This window comes from Heptranchias perlo, chromosome 1 (genome assembly GCF_035084215.1).
Source record: "Heptranchias perlo isolate sHepPer1 chromosome 1, sHepPer1.hap1, whole genome shotgun sequence".
NCBI lineage: Eukaryota > Metazoa > Chordata > Chondrichthyes > Hexanchiformes > Hexanchidae > Heptranchias > Heptranchias perlo.
In genome coordinates, this window is record NC_090325.1 from 156,943,054 (window position 1) to 156,967,125 (window position 24,072).

Genomic DNA, 24,072 nt, shown 5'->3' on the forward strand with positions numbered 1-24,072 from the left:
GCCTGAAAGGGTGGTAGAGGCAGAAACCCTCAACACATGTAAAAAAGTACTTGGATGAGCACTTCAAGTGCCGTAACCTACAGGGAGACGGACCAAGTGCTGGAAAGTGGGATTGAGCTGGATAGCTCTTTTTCGGCCGGCATGGACATGATGGGATCATAGAATCATAGAAGTTTACAACATGGAAACAGGCCCTTCGGCCCAACATGTCCATGTCGCCCAGTTTATACCACTAAGTTAGTCCCAATTGCCCGCACTTGGCCCATATCCCTCTATACCCATCTTACCCATGTAGCTGTCCAAATGCTTTTTAAAAGACAAAATTGTACCCGCCTCTACTACTGCCTCTGGCAGCTCGTTCCAGACACTCACCACCCTTTGAGTGAAAAAATTGCCCCTCTGGACCCTTTTGTATCTCTCCCCTCTCACCTTAAATCTATGTCCCCTCGTTATAGACTCCCCTACCTTTGCGAAAAGATTTTGACTATCTACCTTATCTATGCCCCTCATTATTTTATAGACTTCTATAAGATCACCCCTTAACCTCCTACTCTCCAAGGAAAAAAGTCCCAGTCTATCTAACCTCTCCCTATAAGTCAAACCATCAAGTCCCGGTAGCATCCTAGTAAATCTTTTCTGCACTCTTTCTAGTTTAATAATATCCTTTCTATAGTAGGGTGACCAGAACTGTACACAGTATTCCAAGTGTGGCCTTACTAATGTCTTGTACAACTTCAACAAGACATCCCAACTCCTGTATTCAATGTTCTGACCAATGAAACCAAGCATGCCGAATGCCTTCTTCACCACCCTATCCACCTGTGACTCCACTTTCAAGGAGCTATGAACCTGTACTCCTAGATCTCTTTGTTCTATAACTCTCCCCAACGCCCTACCATTAACGGAGTAGGTCCTGGTCTGATTCGATCTACCAAAATGCATCACTTCACATTTATCTAAATTAAACTCCTTCGGCCATTCATCGGCCCACTGGCCCAATTTATCAAGATCCCGTTGCAATCCTCGATAACCTTCTTCACTGTCCACAATGCCACCAATCTTGGTGTCATCTGCAAACTTACTAACCATTCCTCCTAAATTTTTATCCAAATTATTAATATAAATAACAAATAACAGCGGACCCAGCACCGATCCCTGAGGCACACCGCTAGTCACAGGCCTACAGTCTGAAAAACAACCCTCTACAATCACCCTCTGTCTTCTGTCGTCAAGCCAATTTTGTATCCAATTGGCTACCTCACCTTGGATCCCGTGAGATTTAACCTTACGTAACAACCTACCACGCGGTACCTTGTCAAAGGCTTTGCTAAAGTCCATGTAGAACACGTCTACTGCACAGCCCTCATCTATCTTCTTGGTTACCCCTTCAAAAAACTCAATCAAATTCGTGAGACATGATTTTCCTCTCACAAAACCATGTTGACTGTTCCTAATCAGTCCCTGCCTCTCCAAATGCCTGTAGACCCTGTCTCTCAGAATACCCTCTAACAACTTACCCACTACAGATGTCAGGCTCACCGGTCTGTAGTTCCCAGGCTTTTCCCTGCCGCCCTTTTTAAACAAAGGCACAACATTTGCTCCCCTCCAATCTTCAGGCACCTCACCTGTAGCTGTTGATGATTCAAATATCTCTGCTAGGGGACCCGCAATTTCCTCCCTGACCTCCCATAACGTCCTGGGATACATTTCATCAGGTCCCGGAGATTTATCTACCTTGATGCGCATTAAGACTTCCAGCACCTCCCTCTCTGTAATATGTACACTCCTCAAGTCATCACTCTTTATTTCCCAAGTTCCCTAACATCCATGCCTTTCTCAACCGTAAATACCGATGTGAAATATTCATTCAGGATCTCACCCATCTCTTGTGGTTCCGCACATAGATGACCTTGTTGATCCTTAAGAGGCCCTGCTTCTGTGTCGTAACTTTCTATGATTCTATAAGGGTCAAGAACCAGAGGACACAGATTTAAGGTGATTGGCAAAAGAACCAAAGGCAACAAGAAGAAAAACTTTTTTACGCAGTGAGTAGTTATGATGCGCTGCCTGAAAGGGTGGTTGGAAGCAGATTCAATTGTGGTTTTCAAAAAGGAACTGGATAAATACTTGAAGGGAAAAAAATTTCAGGGCTACGGGGAAGGAGCGAGGGAATGGGATGAACTGGATTGCTCTTACAAAGAGCCGGCATGGCTCTATGATTCTATGATTCCATCCTTCCTAAAGTGTCGCTCCCAGAATTGAGCACAATATTCCAGCTGAGGCCTAACCAGTGTTTTACAAAGGTTTAGCATAACTTCTCTGCTTTTCTACTCTATGCCTCTATTAATAAAGCCCAGGATCCCGTATGCTTTTTTAACCGCCTTCTCAACTTGTCCTGCCACCTTCAGACATTTGTGTATGTACACCCCCAGGTCTATCTGTTCCTGCACCAATTTTAAAATTGCACCATTTAGTTTATATTGCATCTTCTCATTCTTCCTACCAAAATTCATCACTTCACACTTCCCTGCATTAAATTTCATCTGCCATGTGTCTGCCTATTTCACCAGTCTGTCTATATCCTCCTGACATCTGTTACCATCCTTCACATTGCTTACTACATTTCTGAGTTTCGTGTCATCTGTAAGCTTGAAATTATATCCTCTATACCCAAGTCCAGGTCATTAATATATATCAAAAAGAGCAGTGGTCCTAATACTGACCCCAGGGTCACACCACTTTCTACCCCCCTTCAGTTTGAAAAACAACTACTACTCTCTGCTTTCTGTCCCCTAGCCAATTTTGTATCCACGCTGCCATTGTCACTTTATTTCCATGGGCTTTAATTTTGCTAACAAGTCTATTGTGTGTGACTTTTCAAATGCCTTTTGAAAATCCATATACACAACACAGGTGGAGGGAGAAATATGATGGGAAATCTATGAAATAAGTAAAAGGCAATGAATAATAATATTGGGAGATTTCAACTACCCCCAAACAAACTGGCAAAAAGCGACAGTTAATGATGAAAAGGGATTAGAGTTTTTAACAGGGTGTACAGGACTCCTTCCTTCCACAGTATGTAAGAAATTAGGGAAGGGCAATAAATACTAGCCTTGCCAGCGACGCCCACATCCCATGAACGAATTTTAAAAAAACCAACAAGAATCACAACTGGATCTAGTTATGGGAAATGAACCAAGGGAGATAAGAGAAGTATGGGAGCATCCAGGAAATAGTGATCACAACTTAAGAAGGTTTAAGATAATGATTGAGAGAGACATATGTAGAACAATGACGAAAGTAATAGGTTGGAAAATGCTAATTATGAGGGGATGAGGATGGAAACAGGGAAAGTTAAACTGGAAAAAAATATTTAAATATATTCTGCTAAAATACAAGAACAAATTAGTCAATAATGAAACACCATGGATGGATAAAGGTAACATTGAAACTAAAGAAAAAGGCATACACTAGTTACTTAGACGGACTTGCTGCAGTCCGTGCCCACATGCAGCAAGATCTGGACAACATCCAGGCTTGGACTGATAAGTGACAAGTAACATTCGCCCCACACAAATGCCCACCTTCAACAAGGGAGAATCATCTCCCCTTGACATTCAACGGCATTACCATTGCCGAATCCCCCATGATCAACATCCTGAGGGTCACCATTGACCAGAAACTTAACTGGACCAGCCACATAAATGCTGTGGCTACAAGAGCAGGTGAGAGGCTGGGTATTCTGCGGCAAGTGACTCACCTCCTGACTCCCCAAAGCCTTTCCACTAACTACAAGGCACAAGTCAGGAGTGTGATGGAATAGTCTCCACTTGCCTGGATGAGTGCAGCTCCAACAATACTCAAGAAGCTCTACACCATCCAGGACAAAGCAGCCTGCTTGATTGGCACCCCATCCACCACCTTAAACATTCACTCCCTCCACCACCAGTGCACAAGATGTACTGCAGCACCTCCTAAACCCATGACCTCTACCACCTAGAAGGACAAGGGCAGCAGGCGCATAAGAACGTCACCATCTGCACGCTTCCCTCCAAGTAACACACCATCCCGACTTAGAAATATATCATCGTTCCTTCATCGCCATTGGGTCAAAATCCTGAAACTCCATACCTAACAGCACTGTGGGAGTACCTTCACCACTTGGACTGCAGCGGTTCAAGAAGGCGGCTTCTCAAGGGCAATTAGGGATGGGGCAATAAATGCTGGCCTTGCCAGCAACGCCCACATCCCATGAATGAACATATAAATATAGTTCCTATATTTAAAATTGGAGATAGGACAAATCCAGGGAACTAGCCTAATATCGCCAATCGGAAAGATATTGGAATCTTTATTCAAAGATGCAATAATAAAACATCTAGAAACCGAAAATATAATAAAGAAAAGTCAGCACGTATTTCAAAAGGGAAGATCATGCTTGACCAACCTTATTGAATTCTGTGAAGGAGTTACAGAAAGAATAGGCAAGAGCAATGCAGTGAATGTAGTATATTTGGACTTTCAAAAGTTCTTCGATAAGATACTGCATAGTAGACTCATGACTAAGGACAGAGCATGAGTCGGAAGTACATTATCAAAATTGCGGACGACACCAAACTGAGGGCATAGTTAATATTGAGGAAGACTGCAACAAAATACAAGAAGACATTAACAAACTTGCAGAATGGCCATGTAATTGGCAAATGAATTTCAATATAGGTAAGTGTGAGGTGGTGCATTTTGGTAGGAGGAAAAGGAGACCACCTACTCCTTGGAAAATAAATTTAAATGGGGCAAAGGCGCAAAGGGATCTGGGCATACAGATTCATAAATCACTAAAAGTAGCAAAACAGGTTCACAAAGCCTTAAAAATTGCAAGCAAAGCAATGTGGTTCATTTCTAGAAGAATAGAACTCAAAAGTTGAGAAGTTCTGTAAAACGTATATAGAACCTTGGTTAGACCACAGATGGAGTACAGTGAACAGTTCTGGTCTACATATTACATTTTCTCTAGAAAAGAGAAGACTGAGAGGTGACCCGATATGTGGAATGTGAATGTGGAACTTGCTATCACATGGTGTGGTTAAAGCAATTAGCATTAATGCATTTAAGGGGTAGGTAGATAAGTACATGAGGGAGACAGGAATAGAAGGATATGTTGATACGGTGAGATGATGTAGGGTAGGAGAAGGTACGTGTGGTGCATAAACACTTGCATAGACCTGTTGGGCTTAATGGCCTGTTTCTGTGCTATAAAATTCTATGTAAAATAGAAGAAGCTGTACTTCCAGGAATCCTTACCACCTCAACTGAGTGTATAGGCCCAGGACAACATACATGCAGTTCTCTGAGGATCAGTGGTAAGGTGGTTGTGCTTCTCTAGGGAGGTGTTACAGAGCTGTCGCCACTTGCAACAAGACTCGCAATCAGCTAGCACAACATTGCAGCCCTCAACTTCTTTGCCTTCACCTTCTTCCAGGTTACCACAGAGATATCAGTAACATCAGTCAGTCTGCAATTTGTACTTTCTTTAAGCAGGTTTACTAGAACAAAGTTTCATCACTTTCGGCATGGGTAGCTGGAAGTAGCAGGATAGGGCTCTGCGGTTCGTACAGATGGCATAATTCCCCCAAATCCAGAGCCTCACTGACTGAACCCTGAGGGCTCCTTCACACAACTCCACTTTGTTCATGAAATGCAAGAACCTGCACTCCATCAAGGCATCAAGGGGTATGGGGAGAGATCAGGAATATGGTATTGAGATAGAGGATCAGCCATGATCATATTGAATGGCAGAGCAGGCTCGAAGGGCCGAATGGCCTACTCCTGCTCCTATTTTTTATGTTTCTATATTTCCATTAACATGCAACTGGTGTGTGATCATCAGAATTGCATCATGCAGGTCTCTGCCCACTTTCATGGCAACTGCCATGAAGCTTTTATCTTGCACTAATCCTCCTTCCCCCTATTCTTTGCCCTTGCTTTGCAAGGGAGAGGCTGGCTGCTTGGGGACAATCAGACCCATGGATCAACAGGAGCCCCCATTGAGCAGACTATTGGAGTCCTCAAGCAATGATTCTGCTGCCTGGACAGGTCTGGTGACTTCATAGAATCATAGACTTCCTGCAATACAACCCAAAAAGAGTGACCCCTTTAGTTTGCTGTATACTGCATAATTTTGCTTTGCAGCAGGGACAACACATGGAGCAACCATTGGATGAGAAACTTTAGCACGATGAGTGAGATGTTATCGATGACACAGGAGATGGCAAGGAAACAGGAGGGCACCAACACCTGCCTGCAGCAAGAGCTCTTAGGTAACAGCTCATTGAACAGCGCTTCTTCTGAATAATTCCTGCTCCCCTGCATCAACAGTCATCTCCAAACTCTGTCCCAGTCCTTCTACTCTCGAGCGAACTGCATGTACCAAAAGACCAATATTGATGTTCATGTCAACTGATATTGCAGGGTCACCAGGTACTATAGGAACACTCATTACACCCAAAGATTTCAAAAAGGTTTATTACTTTACTTACACAAATACCTACACAATAATTACCACCCTGGCGTGAGCCCATTGTGTCTTTCTTAAGTGATCTCTTATTATTCCAGTGCTTCTACAAGCTGTTGCCCCAGTGGCTTCAGTGTGAAAGGTAGAAGGCTGCTGTGGCTCAATCAAGGGCTTGTAATGCTCGCAGTCGGCGGCCTCCAAGAGCTTGGGCCAGCGAGAGCTTGGCTGGAGACTCCAGCAACTTGGCGGCTGCCATGGCAGTCTGGAATAGCTGACTTTTAAGGCACCAAGCAGGCACTGGATGAGTGGGTGGTGAGGGTGCAGACATGTTGTCATCCTGAGAGAAGGCAACCATCAATTTGGTCTCCAGCCTACCCAAGACAGAGTAGAACATCCCTGTGAGATGCTACTACTGGTACCAGCTGCAACATCCATTGAGGTGACCACATGCTCCATGGTTGATTGCAGAGTGCCAATATCATAGAAAGAATTTATATAGTGCCTGTCATGACCTTAAGACATCTCAAAATCATATCCAATGAAGTACTTTTGAAGTGTAATCACTGTTGTAATGTAAGGAAGCGCAGCAGCCAGTTTGTGCAGAGCAAGGTTCCACAAACAGCAATGAGATTGATGACCATATAATCTGATTTGGTGATATTGGTTGAGGGATAAATATTGGCCAGGACACTGGAAGAATTCCCCTGCTCTTCTTCAAATAGTGCGATGGATCTTTTACATCCACCTGAGAGGGCAGACAGGGCCACGGTTTAACAGTTCCTCTGAAAGAGTGAGCAGAACTATGGCAAATGGAGTTCCATGTAGGCAAGTGTGAGGTGGTTCACTTTGGATGCAAGAAAGATAAATCAGAGTATTTTCTAAATGGTGAAAAACTAGGAACTGCAGAGGTGCAGAGAGATTTGGGAGTCCAAGTTCAAAAATCATTAAAAGCTAGTAGACAGGTTCAAAAAGCAATCAAAAAGGCTAATGGAAAATTGGCCTTTATCTCAAGGGGACTGGGATACAAAGGGGAGGAAGTTGTGCTTCAGTTATATAGAGCCTTGGTCAGACCTCATTTGGAGTACTGCGTTCAGTTTTGGGCACCGCACAAAAGGAAGGATGTATTGGCCTTGGAGGGGTTGATGCGCAGATTCACCAGAATGATACCGGGGTTTAGAGGATTAAATTATGAAGAGAGGTTACATAAACTTGGTTTCTATTCCCTTGAGTATAGAAGATTGAGGGGTGATCTGATCGAGATGTTTAAAAAGTTAAAAGGTTTTGATAGGATACAGAGAAACTATTTCCTCTGTTCGGGAAATCAAGAACAAGGGGACATAATCTTAAAATTGTAGCTAGGCTGTTCAGGGGCGAAATCAGGAAGCACTTTTTCACACAAAGGATAGTAGAAATCTGGAACTCTCACCCCCAAAAGGCTGTGGGTGTTAGGACAATTGGAGCTTACAAGACTGCTGCCCAGAAAGAATTTTTCTTTTGAAGTCTGGGATCCTAGAGCCTACATCTCTGTCTTTTTCAGCAGAGCTAGGACATGAGCTGGCCCTCCAGTATGCCTTATCCTGGTCTGTGTTTTCGACCTATACCTGTTCCTGCTCACTTGTGCTGAATGAGTCACCCAGTGCAGACCCTTCTAACTCACCATTTATACTACCCGGGGTGCCGTTTTCTGTACTAGTGCTTGGAAGGGCAAGAGCAATTAACAGTGTATCTTCGGAAGGATTTCTCCCTGCGGCTGCAGGCTCCAAGTCATCTGAGGGGCTTAGTAAAAGGGCAGAAGGACAAGGGTTAGCACTTAATGGCAAAGATAAGCAGTAACAGATGAGTGGCAATACAGCGCCAGGATGTCATGCTGTGTGTGGCCTTCAGCCTTGCCATCTCTAATGCTACGAGTCCTCTCAATGGTTGCCTCCTCTGCTGGTGTCAAGTGTTTGCAGTGTAGTGGAACCACCTCCTGTTCTTGAAGTCACCCTTCAGTTGTGTATCAGCTTCTCCTGAAAGAAGACCGGCAATGGGCTAGTGTGTACACCTTTGAATGGATTTGAAGATGCATAAGGCAGCTTAGCATAGTGTGCATGCTAAGAGGAAGAAGCAGCAAGTGTGACCAAGAGGAGGAAGTATTTGTGCGGGCGAGCAGAAGGAGGTGTAATACAGTTTCTTGTTGTAACTGGAGGAGAGGCATGAAAAGCGAAGAAGGGAAGAAGTGATAGCAATGGGGGTAAAGTAGGGTGGTGCAGGGCTGTACAGAGAATAAGGGAAATATGATGAGGAGTCTTACCTTGGCAGCCCTGGTTTTTTTCTTCACTGCAGCCAGGTCCTTGGATCTATGCTGCTGGCTGCTTTTGACCTGTCAGCCACCTCTCTTCATTGCTGCTGCCTAATTTGACAGGACATCTGTTGCCCATTGGATGGAAAGAAAACCTTCCTGTTCCTCACTTGCTCCATGAGTACCTCCACATATGCATCAGAAATTCAGGGGTCCTGGACAACGTCATGCTCCCTGCTGCTTCAATAAGTTGCTTTACACTGACCTTGTTGGAGCAAGGAATGCTTTGCCATTGTTTCTTTTAAGGGAAAATTAGATAAATATTTGAAGAACAGGAAGATACAGGGCTACAGCGAAAAGGACTGTGTGATTCGTTTTGGATTGCTCTAGCAAAGAGCCAGCACAGACATGATGGGCCAAATGGCCTCCTTCTGTACTATAGACCTCTTTGGTTCTATGGTAATGAGAGAAGGCTTTGTCTGAGCAAGATTTTAATTTGGGATCAGGAAAAGAGGGAGTGTACAATTTTAGAACTGATTGAGTGTTGAAGCTACCCTGATGGGTCAGCTGATGAATTCACTATCCAGTGTGGAACTGTGTTATACAAATGAGGAAAGTTCCAAGTTCAATCGCTGGTTTAGCTCAACTCATTTGGGTCAGCAATAGGATTTGTACAGCTGGCAGATCTCTCAAGTTCTATTTATTTCCAGTGACGGTCACAGATTTTCTGAAAAATGCAACCTCTTCTGTTCCTACTGTAAAAAAAACTGAACTTCTCTGTTCAACTCAGTGAATTTGTCCTCAAAACAAAATGTAGCTTTTTCCAATGATTTTGTCTTTGTGATATTGTGGGTGTATGCTGAGGCTAAACACAGAGGGCAGAATGTTCAGAGGCCCCACCTTCACCTGTATGTCTTGCATGCAGCAGATAGCTTACCAGAAAAACATGGATGTATTGCCCTTTTCTTTTCTTTCCTCCATCAATGCCAATGGAAGAGAAATAGTGGACATTACACCAGTGATTTTCCAATAAGCCGCCTACTGCATATGAGACCCCACTGGTGGCACAGGCTCCTAGGATATTCACCCACGTATGTAAAATTTAGAGCTTTAGGGGTTACCACATCATTGTTTGCTGGAATTGTTATATACCCTTTGGACTCTCTCACTGCAGACATTTTAAAATAGTTCCCATGTCATATTATAGCTGCATACACCACATTTTTGTTATAATTAACAAATCATAAAGTGTCACGGTTAATGGCCAAAATATAGATAGTACAGGGTCATTTTTCTGAGATTCTGCTCCCAGCACGGAGTCTCGCATGATGAGAGCACAGATCTGAGAATCAAGTGGAGAGGTCAGTGCACCTGATTCAGGATGCTTTTGATTTTCAATAAATTTGATGAGCAAAAAATCGCGAGCAATACAACTCTGGTGAACTGACATTTGTGCCTGATTCTCTGATCTGCACTCCTAGAGAGAGACAGAGAGAGAGAAAGAGAGAAAGAAAGATTCCACACTGGGACTAGCATCCTTTGAAAATGGGCCCATATAAGACTTTTTTGTATGAATTATTGCCAAGTAACAAAGTCTGATAATAATCTTACGGTTTTTATTGAATACGTACCTGTGGAAGCACACGGTATATTGCATTCCCACACTGTGTTACTACAAACTCTCTATCAAATATAATGTGGAAAGGAAATGCTTTGCAGAAAGTGTATGGACTGATTCTCGATTCTTGGGTACTATTCTCCTCAAACCTATCCAGATCTTCAGAGAAAGCCTCTTCTTCTGAATCTTTTTGCTCAATCAAGAATTGAATATGATCACACTCTTCACTCTTCTGCTGGACCACCTAAAAGTACAAATGGGAAAAAACTGCCTTTAGGGTTGTTCTCTTAAGCCTCAAAGATTTCTGAGGAAGCTTTAATCAGAGGACCCAATCTCCATTGTGGAGAATGTAACACACTTCGCAGTTCAATTTAAAATCTGATACATGATACTCATCATTTCAACAACCTGTTTTTTTTTCCTTATAAAAACACTAATTTAAGCACACATTTTAAAAGTGACACTTCACCTTTTAATTAAGAGCATGTATAGAGATAAAATATGTACTAAATGAGAACTTTGATTCTGTCTTCACTAAAGAAGAGGATGCTGCCAATGTCCCAGTAATCAAGGAGAGGGTAAAGAAATTGTATAGGATAAAAATAGATAAAGAGGAGGTACTTAAGCAGTTGGCTCAAAGTAGAAAGGTCACCTGTTCCGGATGGGATGCATCCCAGGCTGCTGAGGGAAGTATGGGTGAAAACAGAGGAGGTATTGGCCACAATCTTTCAATCAGCCTTGGATATGAGAGTCGTGCCAGAGGACTGGAGGGTTACAAATGTTACACCTCTGTTCAAAAAAGGGGAGAGGGATAAACTACAGGCCAGTCAGCCTAATGTCAGTGGTAGAGAAACTTCAAGAGACCATAACCCGGGACAAAATTAATTGCCCCTTGGAGGAACACGGTTAATAAATGACAGCCAACACGAATTTGTTAAATGTAAATATTGTCTGACAAACTTGATTGAGTTCTTCGATGAAAAAACTGAGAGGGTTGATGAAGGTAGTGCAGTTAATGTTGTGTATCTGGACTTTCAAAAGGTGTTTGATAAAGTGCCACAGGATAGACTTGTTAGCAAAATTGAACCCCATGGGATTAAAGAGGCAGTGGCAGCATGGATATGAAATTGGCTGCAAGACAGAAAGCAGAGAGTAGTGGTGAACGGTTATTTTTTAGATTGGATGGACGTATACAGGGGTGTCCCCCAGTGGTCAGTATTAGGACCACTGCTCTTTCTGATATATGTTAATGATCTGCACTTGGATATAAGGTGCATAATTTCAAAGTCTGCAGATCACACAAAGCTTGGAAATGTAGTAAACAATAAGGAGGATAGTAGCAGACTTCAGGAGGGCATAGACAGACTGGTGAAATGGGCAGACGCATGGAGATGAAATTTAATGCTAAGAAGTGTGAAGTGACGCAATCTGGAAGGAAAAATGAAGAATCGCAATATAAACTAAATGGTACAATTTTAAAGGAGGTGCAGAATTTGACGGTGGCAGGACAAGTTGATAAGGCTGTTAAAAAAGCACACGTGATCCTGGGCTTTATTAACAGAGGCATCGAGCACAAAAGCAAGGAAGTTAAGCTAAATCATTATAAATCACTGGTTAGACCTCAGCTAGAGTATTGTGTTCAATTCTGGGCACCGCGCTTTAGCCTTGGAGAGGGTGCAGCGGAGATTTACCAGAAAGGTACCAGAGATGAGGGACTTCAGCTATGTTGAGAGACTGGAGAAGCTGGGATTGTTCTTCTTAGAACAGAGAAGGTTAAGGGGAGATTGAAGAGAGGTGTTCAAAATTATGAGGGGTTTTGATGCAGTAGAGAGGGAGAAATTGTTAAATTGTTTCCATTGGTAGGATGGTCAGAGGACACGGATTTAAGATAATTGGTGAAAAAGCCAGCAGGGAGAGGAGGAGTTTTTTTTTATGCAGCAAGTGAAATGCACTGCCTGAAAGGGTGGGAGCAGATTCAATGGTAACTTTCAAAAGGGAATTGGATCAATATTTAAAAAGGAAAAATTTGCAGGGCTATGGTGACAGAGCAGGCGAGTGAGACTAATTGGATAGCTCTTTCAAAGAGCTGGCACAGGCACAATGGGCTGAATGGCCTCCTTCTGTGCTGTATGATTCTATGATGAACCTTGCTTTTGTGCATTCAGTCAACATTATGAATATTTGCTAAAGAAATGAAGCAACCAATCCAGGATATGCTCCTTTTTTGATGAAACTGAACCTAGGAAATGTTAAAAAGGTACTATAAATAATTACAAAGGAACATTCACAAAAGTACAACAAGCATCCAACAGCACTTCAACAATAATTTAGTCATACTTGGCACAGTTCAGCTAAATTGCACAAATACAAAAGTTGGTTAACAATTGTATAGACTGTGTAAAACACGGTCAGCATTAAATACCACTGCGATTTTCAAAGCTTCCACGAACAATAAATAGAACGAGTGTAAGAAATGCATAATTTTCAAGACATCCTCTAAAATATTTTACATTGAAGTTACAGTCAATATGCCAATATACATACAGTTTGTATAATAAAGAAAAGATTGCTAAGATAACTAATATAATGAATATTGGCCCTGAAAATTTGTGGCCATTCTGGCATACTCCAGGAGGGCTGTAACTTTGGCAGAAGTCCAACGGAACAATATTTTACATCAGATACTGAGCACCAAACTTTCCAAGATGGCCTTGTGGGGAGGAGCTTTTGTCCACCCTTAACGAAACCATTAATGGCAGGAGTATAGGGCGCTAAATTGAGCCGTGTAGCGCCCGTTGTTTTGGCGCTAAACGGCCTCTTTGACATCCAAGATGGGATCTTAGATGCGTACACACGTTTCCAGTGTGACGTGCGCCCGACGCCATCTTGGTATAGGAGTTAGCACAGGCGCAGATAACGAACGCTAGAATCATGTAAAGTAGGGAGAAAATGGCTTCAATCAGTGTGCAACACTGATTTAAAGTGATAGACACCATTTTGTGACTTAACGCTCAATTCAACGCACAGTCTTAATCCCGACCATCTGAACGTTTCTTAGAGTGGCTGGAGGGCCCCCCACTGGCGCTATTTAAAGGGCCCATGCAGGATTTACAGGTTAGTGGCTGGATTATTGCTTCTGGCTGCCGAGACATTTGTAACTGTTTTTGGAGGTCTCCTACACTTGAATACTAGGACGCGGGGACATAGCCTAACATTTAGAGCCAGGACGTGCAGGATTGAAGTTAGGAAATGCTTCAACACGCAAAGGGTCGGAGACGTTTGGAACGCTCTTCTGCAGACGGCAGTTGATGCTAGCTCACTTGTGAATGTTAAATCTGAGATTGATAGATTTCTGTGAACCAAGGATACCAAGGGATATGGGGCTAAGGAGGGTGTATGGAGTTAGGTCACAGGTCCACCATGATCTCACTGAATGGCGGAACAGGCTCGATGGGCTAAATGCCACTGCCACTTGCTGCCTCTTGATATGTGCCACCTTCTCCTGCAAGAAAGTGGAATGTGTATCTGGGTGATGTGCCTGTCATGGATGAATAGCTGCCAGTGTGTGGCCTGTGAGTTGTGGGTGGGCGGCTTGAAACAGTGGTAATGTGTAAGGGTGAGAGGAAGCATCTGATTGGAAGAGTTGAGTACTGATGGAAAGAATTTATTGTATGTGGGTGATGGGGGGTGTAGTGCGTGGTGCAGTTGGTAGGAGACACCACTTGACAGTTGACCTCAATCACCTTGACCATTCATATCAAAGTACTGAACTTCTTCCTGCACTGCATCTATGTTCATGATGCTGTGCGCCTAGCATTGATGTCATCCCCCGCTGCCTCCTTCTGCCTTTTGAGTATATGTCTGGAGGGCCTCTTGCCCCCCCCCACCCTCCCCCACCACCCGCCACGGATATAAGATGTCCCTCCTTCTGTCCACCTCTTGCACCCAAGGTCTCTAGTGCATCAGCAGAGAACCTTGGTGCATGCACTCGCGGAGGCCTGGTACTAACTCAGATCGGCAGATTGCTGAGGTATGGCGTGCAGATTGGCCGATGTGGAATTTAGTGGTTGCCAACCCTTACTCAATGTTTTAATATAACTCATCAGTGTGTAAACAGAGGAATGGGACCTGCATCCGTGTTTTACGTGTGTGATGTCTGATCTTCATCCACACTCTGTACAGACAGTAGACTGTTATTTTCAGCAAATAACAGGTACCAGCTACCTTTAAGAGATTTCTAAGAAACATCCTCCCTTTAAGAGATTGAGCTCCCTCTGGTGGTGGGAAATGTGAATTGCATTGATTCCACATGCAAGACCCGGAATGGAATGCTGATTGCAGGTAAATCCTCGGGTGGGTCGAAACTTGCGTCCTGCCTGCGCAGGGGCCATTGGGCGCAGGGTACGAGCACATCACGCTACCTACGCCCAAAAATGGCCCCTATCGAATTTTTCCCCCATAGTCTCTGAGCATCAGAGGTCCTGCTTTCTAGGGACCTGGTGAATGGTGAGATCAGGCATATCAGCCAACTATGGGGCAGTGTGGGGACCACCTTGGGGTCCAGACTGGGATTATCACCTGGACCTCCCCCAAAGATTGGCCTATATTTTTTTAATTTTTAAAATGGCTCCCTTTGTAAAGGGCCTGTTGGAAGCAACTAAGTTTTGTTTCAGGATGGGGGGGCGGGAAAAGAAGGACTTGACACCCCACTTGCCTGTGTCACCTTCACAGGACTTTCCAGCATTGCTGAAGTGGTGAGCACCCTAGGTGTGTCTCTAGCGCCATGGGTGCCCACCAACGGTACTCAAATCCCTCTGACCCCATAAACTTTGGCAAGGTCAGAAATGGAGGTTCTGGGCGGGCACATCTTGGCACTTACACCAAGATGCAATGCCCTGTTTTCCTCCAGACTGAGCTGATTAAAGGTGATGATTACAGTATACTAATACTACCATTGAGTTTTACTGCCTAAGAATGGGTTGGGTTTCGTACTTATAAATGATAGATTTCAGTTCTATTGTAAAGTCAAACCTGCACCGACAATAAATTTGGAGGAGAGCCACAGCTTTTCTTGTGCTATTAGCCAACAGGTTCAGTGGTCTGTATTCAGCTTTGAGTTCCATGAACTAAAATCAGTTTGGATCAAAATAATTTGAAATTCTGAAATGAGGCTGGTTTTCTAATCCTTATTAAACTAGCTTAATGCCTACAGGGGTCACAGTGCTGCAGCTTCATTAATGACGTCAACCTACACTATCAGAACATGTTGTCACCATGGTTACTGCACTTTTCACATCAAGATAAATCATCACTTAGTATCTCACATATGTCAAACTGCTGGTCTCGCGCCTCTGGATTGTTTTAAAAAGTAAACTCTTGAAGATTTTTACAATATTTTTATAAATGTAAGATAAATTTAGAGAGTTTTTGTTCCAAGTTCCCTGTCTTCTTTCAGTTTGGTTATTAATAACAGCAAGCACTTAACAGTTACATTACTGGCACGAGAGTGGAAATTCTAGTCAACCTGGGCCAGCCAGTTTCTTACACTTTCAACTCACGCACCACGATCCTAAGGTAAACACTCATATAATAGTAACAAAACTATGCAAATGTCTGGACATGCTTTACTACTGTACTATTTAAAATAAATATTGAAACATTTGAGCTCATCCTCTGTTACCTGACCCCTCCAATTCTCTCTTCTTTTCCATTTTATCTCTAAACTTAAATTCATTTACCTATTTTTAACACTAATCCAAATAATTGGAAAAATAACTTTGAAATAACCTGTGTTCCTCTCCCTGTCCCCTAGAACTCACATCATGGTAAGATGTGAGCAAATTGCTTAAATTTAGCTTTCGATTAGATAAAAACTGGCGCCGATCAAAAGCCGGAAGCATTTTAATCCTCAGGTTGCCTCCAATGAGGTAATGGCCAGGAATATAAAGTTCCTTGGAGCATCAGTGCTTCAGCTGCAAAATTGTATTCAGCATTCAGAAGGATGGTTTACTTACAGGTATTAGATTATTATGAACAATTACTTTGCTATGCTTTATATTGTGTATCTGGCAGTGAAGAATGCACTACAGAAAGTAGCTTTTTACTTTCTTTTTATTCTTAGTCAATTTAACGAAAACTATGATAGCTACCACTCTAAACGAAATAGCTCTGGGATCTGCAAAAAAAGCCAAAACTGGAATGCGGAGCATTCACTGAACTTAATGGTCCATCTAATTTTACTGTTAATTTACAAAACAGTAGCCCTTTTCTTGACTCTTTCAGTACCAAGTAATTGTTTTAATAGACAAATTCTCTTTGTGCTCTAGAGAAATGCTAGTATAGGATATGTTCTGTTCCTCATTAATCCAGAACTAACTAGAAAAGGAAAAACAAAGCAATTGTAATATAAATATAGAAGCTCTTAAGAGTACTTGACAATAATTGTTTCTGTGTGGGCACCATGCATTTATCAGCACCAACAAAGTTGCAGCAAATTCATATGTAAAACCTGTAAGTAAAGACATTGCATGCCAGCATTGGTATTTAATCAATGACACTAAATTGAGTTAAGATGTAAAGATCTCATACAATATTTTGTACAATAAAATTCAACAAAATGTGATATATTGCAATGAACCATCAAAATCAGTGAGCACAGTATGCTGATCATGTTGTAATTAAAATGAGACCTTGTCACCTGGTGCTAATAAGTAAATAATGACAAGCAATTGTTTCCAATGATAAACATTCCACTTAAATTTAATTATTTCTACACCCAAATTTCTTTAGTCAACTACAAGACCAGAATTTTGAATTAGAGAAGCAAAAGAATTATAAAAAATGTTTCACATGCACCTTTATAGTCCATCCAGCCTTGTGTCACAATGAGAACCCATCTTCCTAAAACAAAAGCCAAGGTGTATTTCTAACCAGACTCAGAAGTTCCTGTCCGACAGAATGTTAATCTACAAACAGTCATTTCCACTCACACAAATAGCGCTAATATGTCAAATCCATAGAAGTGCTACAGGGATCCCTGTACCACCTGCCACAACTACGAAGATTGGCGAAATCTTGCAGAAGTGGCTTTCCGCTGACCTTCCAACAAAGTTACAATGGAGAATTGAGAGAACCCCATACAGAAATTTTACACCCCAGGCTCTGAAAACAGCTGTTCATGTCGTTTCTGGTGGTTCCACTGAAGTAGTGATAAGAGACTGGGAAAACTCCTATGGAATTTCAGGGGCATTTTACTTAAAAACTTTCTCAATTTCATAATTCTGACACCAAATGGAAAGGCGGAAAAGTTATGAATGTCAGCAGCTCCTATGCACATTTTTTCAACTTATTCACAGGGTGTGGGTGACGCTGACAAGGCCACATTTGTTGCCCATCCTTAGTTGCCCTGAGAAAGTGATGGGCCTTCTCATAGAGTCATAGAGCTATACAGCACGGATAGAGGCCCTTCGGCCCATCGTGTCCGCGCCGGCCATCAGCCCTGTCTACTCTAATCCCATATTCCAGCATTTGGTCCGTAGCCTTGTATGCTATGGCATTTCAAGTGCTCATCCAAATGCTTCTTGAATGTTGTGAGGGTTCCTGCCTCCACAACCCTTTCAGGCAGTGAGTTCCAGACTCCAACCACCCTCTGGGTGAAAAAGTTCTTTCTCAAATCCCCTCTAAACCTCTAAACCTCCCGCCTTTTACCTTGAATCTATGTCCCCTTGTTATAGAACCCTCAACGAAGGGAAAAAGCTCCTTAGTATCCATCCTATCTGTGCCCCTCATAATTTTGTGCAGTGGTTCTCCTTGAACCACTGCAGTCCGTGTACTAGTAAAAATCAAAGCCTTGATTTTAAACTGGCAAACCCTGCCTCACCCCACCCCTCTGACAGGCGGGAGAGGGTTGGGGGGATTAAAATATCAGGAATGAGCTACCCGACCCCAACCCAACCCCATTCCCGGCCTCCAACGCTGATTCAGGCCCTGGACGAGGCTGTCGCTAAAAGCAGATGGGGGCTTACTTGACATGCAGCGCCATTACTTATTTTTAACCTCACCTCAGGAGAAGTCCCGTGACATCTGTTGCCCGACACGAGAAACATTATAGGAGGAGCCGACTGGACAGAAGAGGCCCAGGTAAGTTTCACAACTTTGCCTGTTTTTAAGCTCTTTGTAGGCCAGGAGGAGCAGGAGTGCTCCACCCAAGCCTCACAAGGAAGCCTACGGCCTCCCCAGGCCTGATCACAGCCCCGAACTCTCAGGCTCCCCCCATCCCTCCCAACTACGGACCCGATATCTCAGGCTCCTTACCCCACCTCCTGATCGTGGTCCGGTTCCTTCCCCCTCACTGACTGCCGAGGACTGTCCCCACAGGTCCCTAGCTGCTGCCTCCTGCCACTAATTCCTGCTCCTGCCCACTGGTCAGGCAGTCAATCTGGCCGGCTGTTGGGCATGAGTCTGCAGTAATTTATTTACGTTACGTTAAGACCAGCACGACCCCGGCCTTGCTAGGTTCTTTGCCTGCTACCGGGCTGCCCCGCACCATTCCCACTTCCCCGTTAATAATGGAGCTCAAAAGTCTGCAGAGGTTGGAAATCTGAAACAAAAAAAGAGATAAAATGCTGGAAACACACAGCAGGTCAGTCAGCATCTGTGGAGAGAACAGTCAAGTTTGATGTTCCAGGTGGGGACCTTTCTTCAGAAGGCAGGGCTGGGTGATATTCTGAAGAAGGGTTCACACCCGAAACATAAATTTGTCTATTCCCTCCACAAGGGCTGACTGACCTGCTGTGTGTTTCCAGCATTTTCTCTTTTTGTTGCCACAATGGTGTTAGGTAGGAAATTCCAGAATTTTGACCAAACTACAATGAAGAAATAGCAGTATATATCCAAGTCAAGAAGTTGTGTGACTTGGAGGGGAACTTTAAGGTGATAGTACTCCCATTATCTTGCTGCTCTTGTCCTTCTTGTTGGTGGAGGTCACGGAGTTGGGAGGAGCTGTCAAAGTAAGTTTGGTGAGTTGCTGCAGTGCGTCCAGTAGATAGTGCATACTGCAACCACTGTACCCTTGTGGTGGTGGTGGGGAGATTTGATACTGAGTCCAATATCATATCAGTAAATAGGAAACATCAAAACATAATGGCACAATTTATTCCTGCGAAGCCGCCACCCAATGGCGCAGCTAAGAACTCATGTGACGATTAAGACACATTCAAATGACAGTCAAGATTCCAAATCCAACTCATTCCCTCCTACCAAGAATGCATACCACAATGGATATTTATGATATCTGGGCTAGCAATTAACACATTTAAACAATGAAAGGGTTAAGAAAACAATGAAATTGTGAACAGTTAAAGACAGAGGTTGTAGACTAACGTGCTGCAATGAAGTGACAAACAATTTAATTCTACAGACGTGGGAAGACATGTATTTGAACAAATCGCATGTCCCTGGGTTTTCTAACATTCGTTATTAAAATTCTGGAAATATTGTGATCTTACCTTCATGTCTATTTCAGTGCCATGAAGCTGTTGTGAAACTGTCTTAATTATTCCAATTACAATATCCTGTAAGCCTTCCCTTTCTGAATAATAATGTAAAAGGAGACCTTTCCCTTTATCTGCATCAGTGCATCGGAATGACGGTGCACGCATTCCTGGGTAGATTGTAGCCAGGTGGTCGTGTAAAGCATCTAGGTTCTGGGGGAAAAAGGTTAACAATTTGTTTTCATAACATTTATCAAAGCATTTTAAAATAATATGCTTGATCTCTAGTTCTTTGCAAAAGTTGGAAACATCGATTTCATGGAATGTGAAAAATAAGCAGCAAAACGAAAAATAACTTTTCAAAGTTGAACCCAAGCTTCCAACTTCCACAATACTTCCGATTCTCTACAGGCCATATATTGGTAGTGTTGATAACTTTACCACTCATTTACAGCACATGGAAAATGTTACGGCTACTTTTAGCAGCTTTGTGAGTTTTATTTTCCTCCCTTTTTCGCTGTTCCTTCTTCTGATGACAGTGGTCCCTGAAATCCTGGACATGAGAGGGCAGAACGGTGACGTACCACAGGCGGGGCGCGGAGTTTGAGGCAGAACTCATTTCTGCTGAGTCCATCCCCCTCTGTCCTTCTGTTAGAAGAGGAGGTGGGACTAGCGGGATGACATCACACATCAGAAAATCCTGCCATTTATGCATCCTCTTCTACCCCAGAGAGTACGCCTGCTTGATGCAGGGGTACTAGAATCATAGAATCACAGAATGGTTCCAGCACACAGGAGTCCGTGCCAGTTCTTTGTAAGAGCAATCCAGTTAGTCCCATTACCTCGCTCTTTCCCCGTAGCCCTGCAAATTTTTTCCCTTCAAGTATTTATTCAATTATTTTTTGAAAGCCACGACCGAATCTGCTTCCACCACCCTTTTAGTAAACACATTCCAGATCATAACTACTCGCTGCGTGAAAAAGTTATCCTCATATCACCTTTGGTTCTTTTGCCAATCATCTTAAATCTGTGTCCTCTAGTTCCCAACCTTTCCGCCAACGGGAACAGTTTCTCTTTATTTACTTTATCTAAACCCTTCATGATTTTGAAAACGTGTATCAAATCTCCTCTTAACCTTCTCTGCTCTAAGCAGAACAACCCCAGCTTCTTCAGTCTATCCATGTAACTGAAGTCCCTGGAACTATCCTAGTAAATCTTTTCAGCACCCTCTCTAAGGCCTTCACATCCTTCCTAAAGTGCGGTGCCCAGAATTGGACACAATACTCCAGTGTGGCCGAACTAGTGTTTTATAAAGGTTCATCACAACTTCCTTGCTTTTGTACACTATGCCCCTATTTATAAAGCCCAGGATCCCGTATGCTTTTTTAACCGCTTTCTCAACCTGTACTGACACCTTCAAAGATTTGTGCATATATACCCCAGGTCTCTTTGTTCCTAAACTCCCTTTAGAATTGTACCATTTAGTTTATATTACCTCTACTCATTCTTCCTGCCAAAATGTATCACTTCGCACTTCTCTGCATTAAATTTCATCAACCACGTGTCCGCTAATTCCATCAGCCCGTCTATGTCCCCTTGAAGTCTATTACTATTCCCCTCACTGTTTACTACACTTCCAAGCTTTGTGTCATCTGCAAATTTTGAAATTATGCCCTTTACCCCCAAGTCCGAGTCATTAATATATATCAAGAAAAGCAGAGATCCTAGTACCCGACCCCTGGGGAACAGCACTGTATACCTTCCACCAGTCCAAAGCACAACCGTTCACCACTACACTCTGTTTCCTGTCACTTAGCCAATTTCATATCCATGCTGCCACTCCCCCTTTGATTCCATGGGCTTCAATTTTGCTGACAAGCCTATTATGTGGCACTTTATCAGACGCCTTTTGTGAGTCCATACACACCACATTAACTGCATTGCCCTCATCAACCTTGTCTGTTACCTCATCAAAAACTCAATCAAATTAGTTAAACACGATTTGCCTTTAAAAAATCTGTGCTGGCTTTCCTTTATTAATCCACACTTGTAAAGTGACTATTAGGAAGGCAAATGGAATGTTGTCATTTATTGCAAGGGGAATGGAATATAAAAGTAGAGATGTTTTGCTACAGTTGTACAGGGTGAGACCACATAATTGCTTTACAGGCACTTCAGAGAAGGTTCACTCGACTGATTCCTGGGATGAGGGGGTTATCTTTTGAGGAAAGGTTGGACAAGTTGGGCCTTTATACACTGGAGTTTAGAAGAATGAGAGGTGAACTCCCTTCCCCAGAGAGCTGTGGAGGCAGGGTCATTGAATATTTTTAAGTCTGAATTAGATAGATTCCTGATTAACAAGGGAGTCAAAGGTTATAGTAGGTAGATGGGTAAGTAGGGTTGAGGTCACAATCAGATCAGCCATGATCTTATCAAATGGCAGAGCAGGCTCGAGGGGCCAAATGGCCTACTCCTGCTCTTAATTCATATGTTCGTATTAATTTTGTTCCAGATTATCATTTCTAAAAGCTTCCCACCACCAAGGTTAAATTGACTGGCCTGTAGTTGCCGGGTTTATCCTTACACACTTTTTTGAGCAAGGGTGTAACATTTGCAATTCTCCAGTCCTCTGGCACCACCCCATTAGTACCCAATACGGCCCTTTTTTGAGCCAGGTCTCCGTCATCACCACTACATCATATTCCCATGTGGCTATTTGCGCCTGCAGCTCACCAGCCTTATTTACGTACATTTACGTACATTGCGTACATTTACATACATGGGACGCTGGAATCATGTAAAGTAGGGAGAAAATGGCTTCAATCAGTGCGCAATGCTGATTTAAAGTGATAGACACCATTTTGGGATTTAACGCTCAACTCAACGCACAGTCTTAACCCCGACCATTTGAACGTGTCTTAGAGTGCCCGGAAGTCTCCCCACCAGCGCTATTAAAGGGACCATGCAGGATTTACAGGTTAGTGCCTGGATTATTGCTTCAGACTGCCGAGACATGTGTAACTGTTTTTGGAGGTCTCCGAGACTTGAACACTAGGACGCGGGGACAAAGTCGAACATTTAGAGCCAGGACGTGCAGGAGTGAAGTTAGGAAATGCTTCTACACGCAAAGGGTCGGAGACGTTTGGAACGCTCTTCTGGAGACAGCAGTTGATGCTAGCTCACTTGTGAATGTTAAATCTGAGATTGATAGATTTCTGTGAACCAAGGGTATTAAGGGATATGGGGCTAAGGCGGGTATATGGAGTTAGGTCACAGGTCACCGAGATCTCATTGAAAGGTGGAACAGACTCGAGGGCTAAATGCCACTGCCACTTGCTGCCTCCTGATATGTGCTGCCTTCTCCTGCAAGAAGTGTGTCTGGGTGATGTGCCTGTCATGGTTGAATAGCTGCCAGTGTGTGTGGCCTGTGAGTTGTGGGTGGACAGCTTGAAACAGTGGTAATGTGTAAGAGTGAGAGGGAGCATCTGGTTGAAAGAGTTGAGTACTGATGGAAAGAGTTTGTTGGTATGTGGGTGATGTGGGGTGTAGTGCGTGATGCAGTTAATATGAGACGCCACTTGACAGTTGACCTCACTCACCTTGACCACTCACGACAAAGCATTGAACTTCTTCCTGCACTGCATCCATGTTCATGATGCTGTGCGCCTCGCATTGACTTTGTCCCCCGCTGCCTCCCACTGCTTATTGGATATGTGTCTGGAGGGCCTCTTGCCCCCCTCCACCCCCCCACGGATATAAGATGTCGCTTCTTCTGTCCACTTCTTGCACCCAAGGTATCTAGTGCATCAGCAGAGAATCTTGGTGCACGCACTCTCGCAGGCCTGGTACCAACTCAGATTGGCAGTTTGGTGAGGTCTGGCATGCAGATTGGAGGATGTGGGATTTAGTAATATGCAATCTTTTTTCAATATTTTAATATAACTCATCAGTGTGTAAACATAGGGATGGGACTTGCATCTGTGTTTTCCGTGTGCAATACCTGATCTCCATTCAGACTCCATGCAGACAGCAGACTGTTATTTTCAGCAAATAACAGGTACCAGCTACCTTTAAGAGATTGCTAAGAAACATCTTGCCTTTCGGGTTTTAAAGGAAGTAGGTGAGCACATTGCGGATGCCCTAACTATAATCTTTCAAAATTCTCTAG

The 24,072-nt window shown here is 43.3% G+C and overlaps 1 protein-coding gene across 1 annotated transcript in view; it reads right to left on the bottom strand.

Moving 5' to 3' along the window:
- gucy1b1 (guanylate cyclase 1 soluble subunit beta 1) overlaps positions 1-24,072 on the bottom strand; it is a 145,633-nt gene that overhangs the window by 61,561 nt on the left and 60,000 nt on the right. Inside the window, exons 5-6 of the mRNA XM_067969961.1 lie at positions 19,920-20,117; positions 10,427-10,657 (exon numbers count right to left, since the gene is read on the bottom strand). Of these exons, the coding sequence (XP_067826062.1) occupies positions 10,427-10,657; positions 19,920-20,117 (429 nt within the window). The remainder of the gene's footprint in view (positions 1-10,426; positions 10,658-19,919; positions 20,118-24,072) is intronic.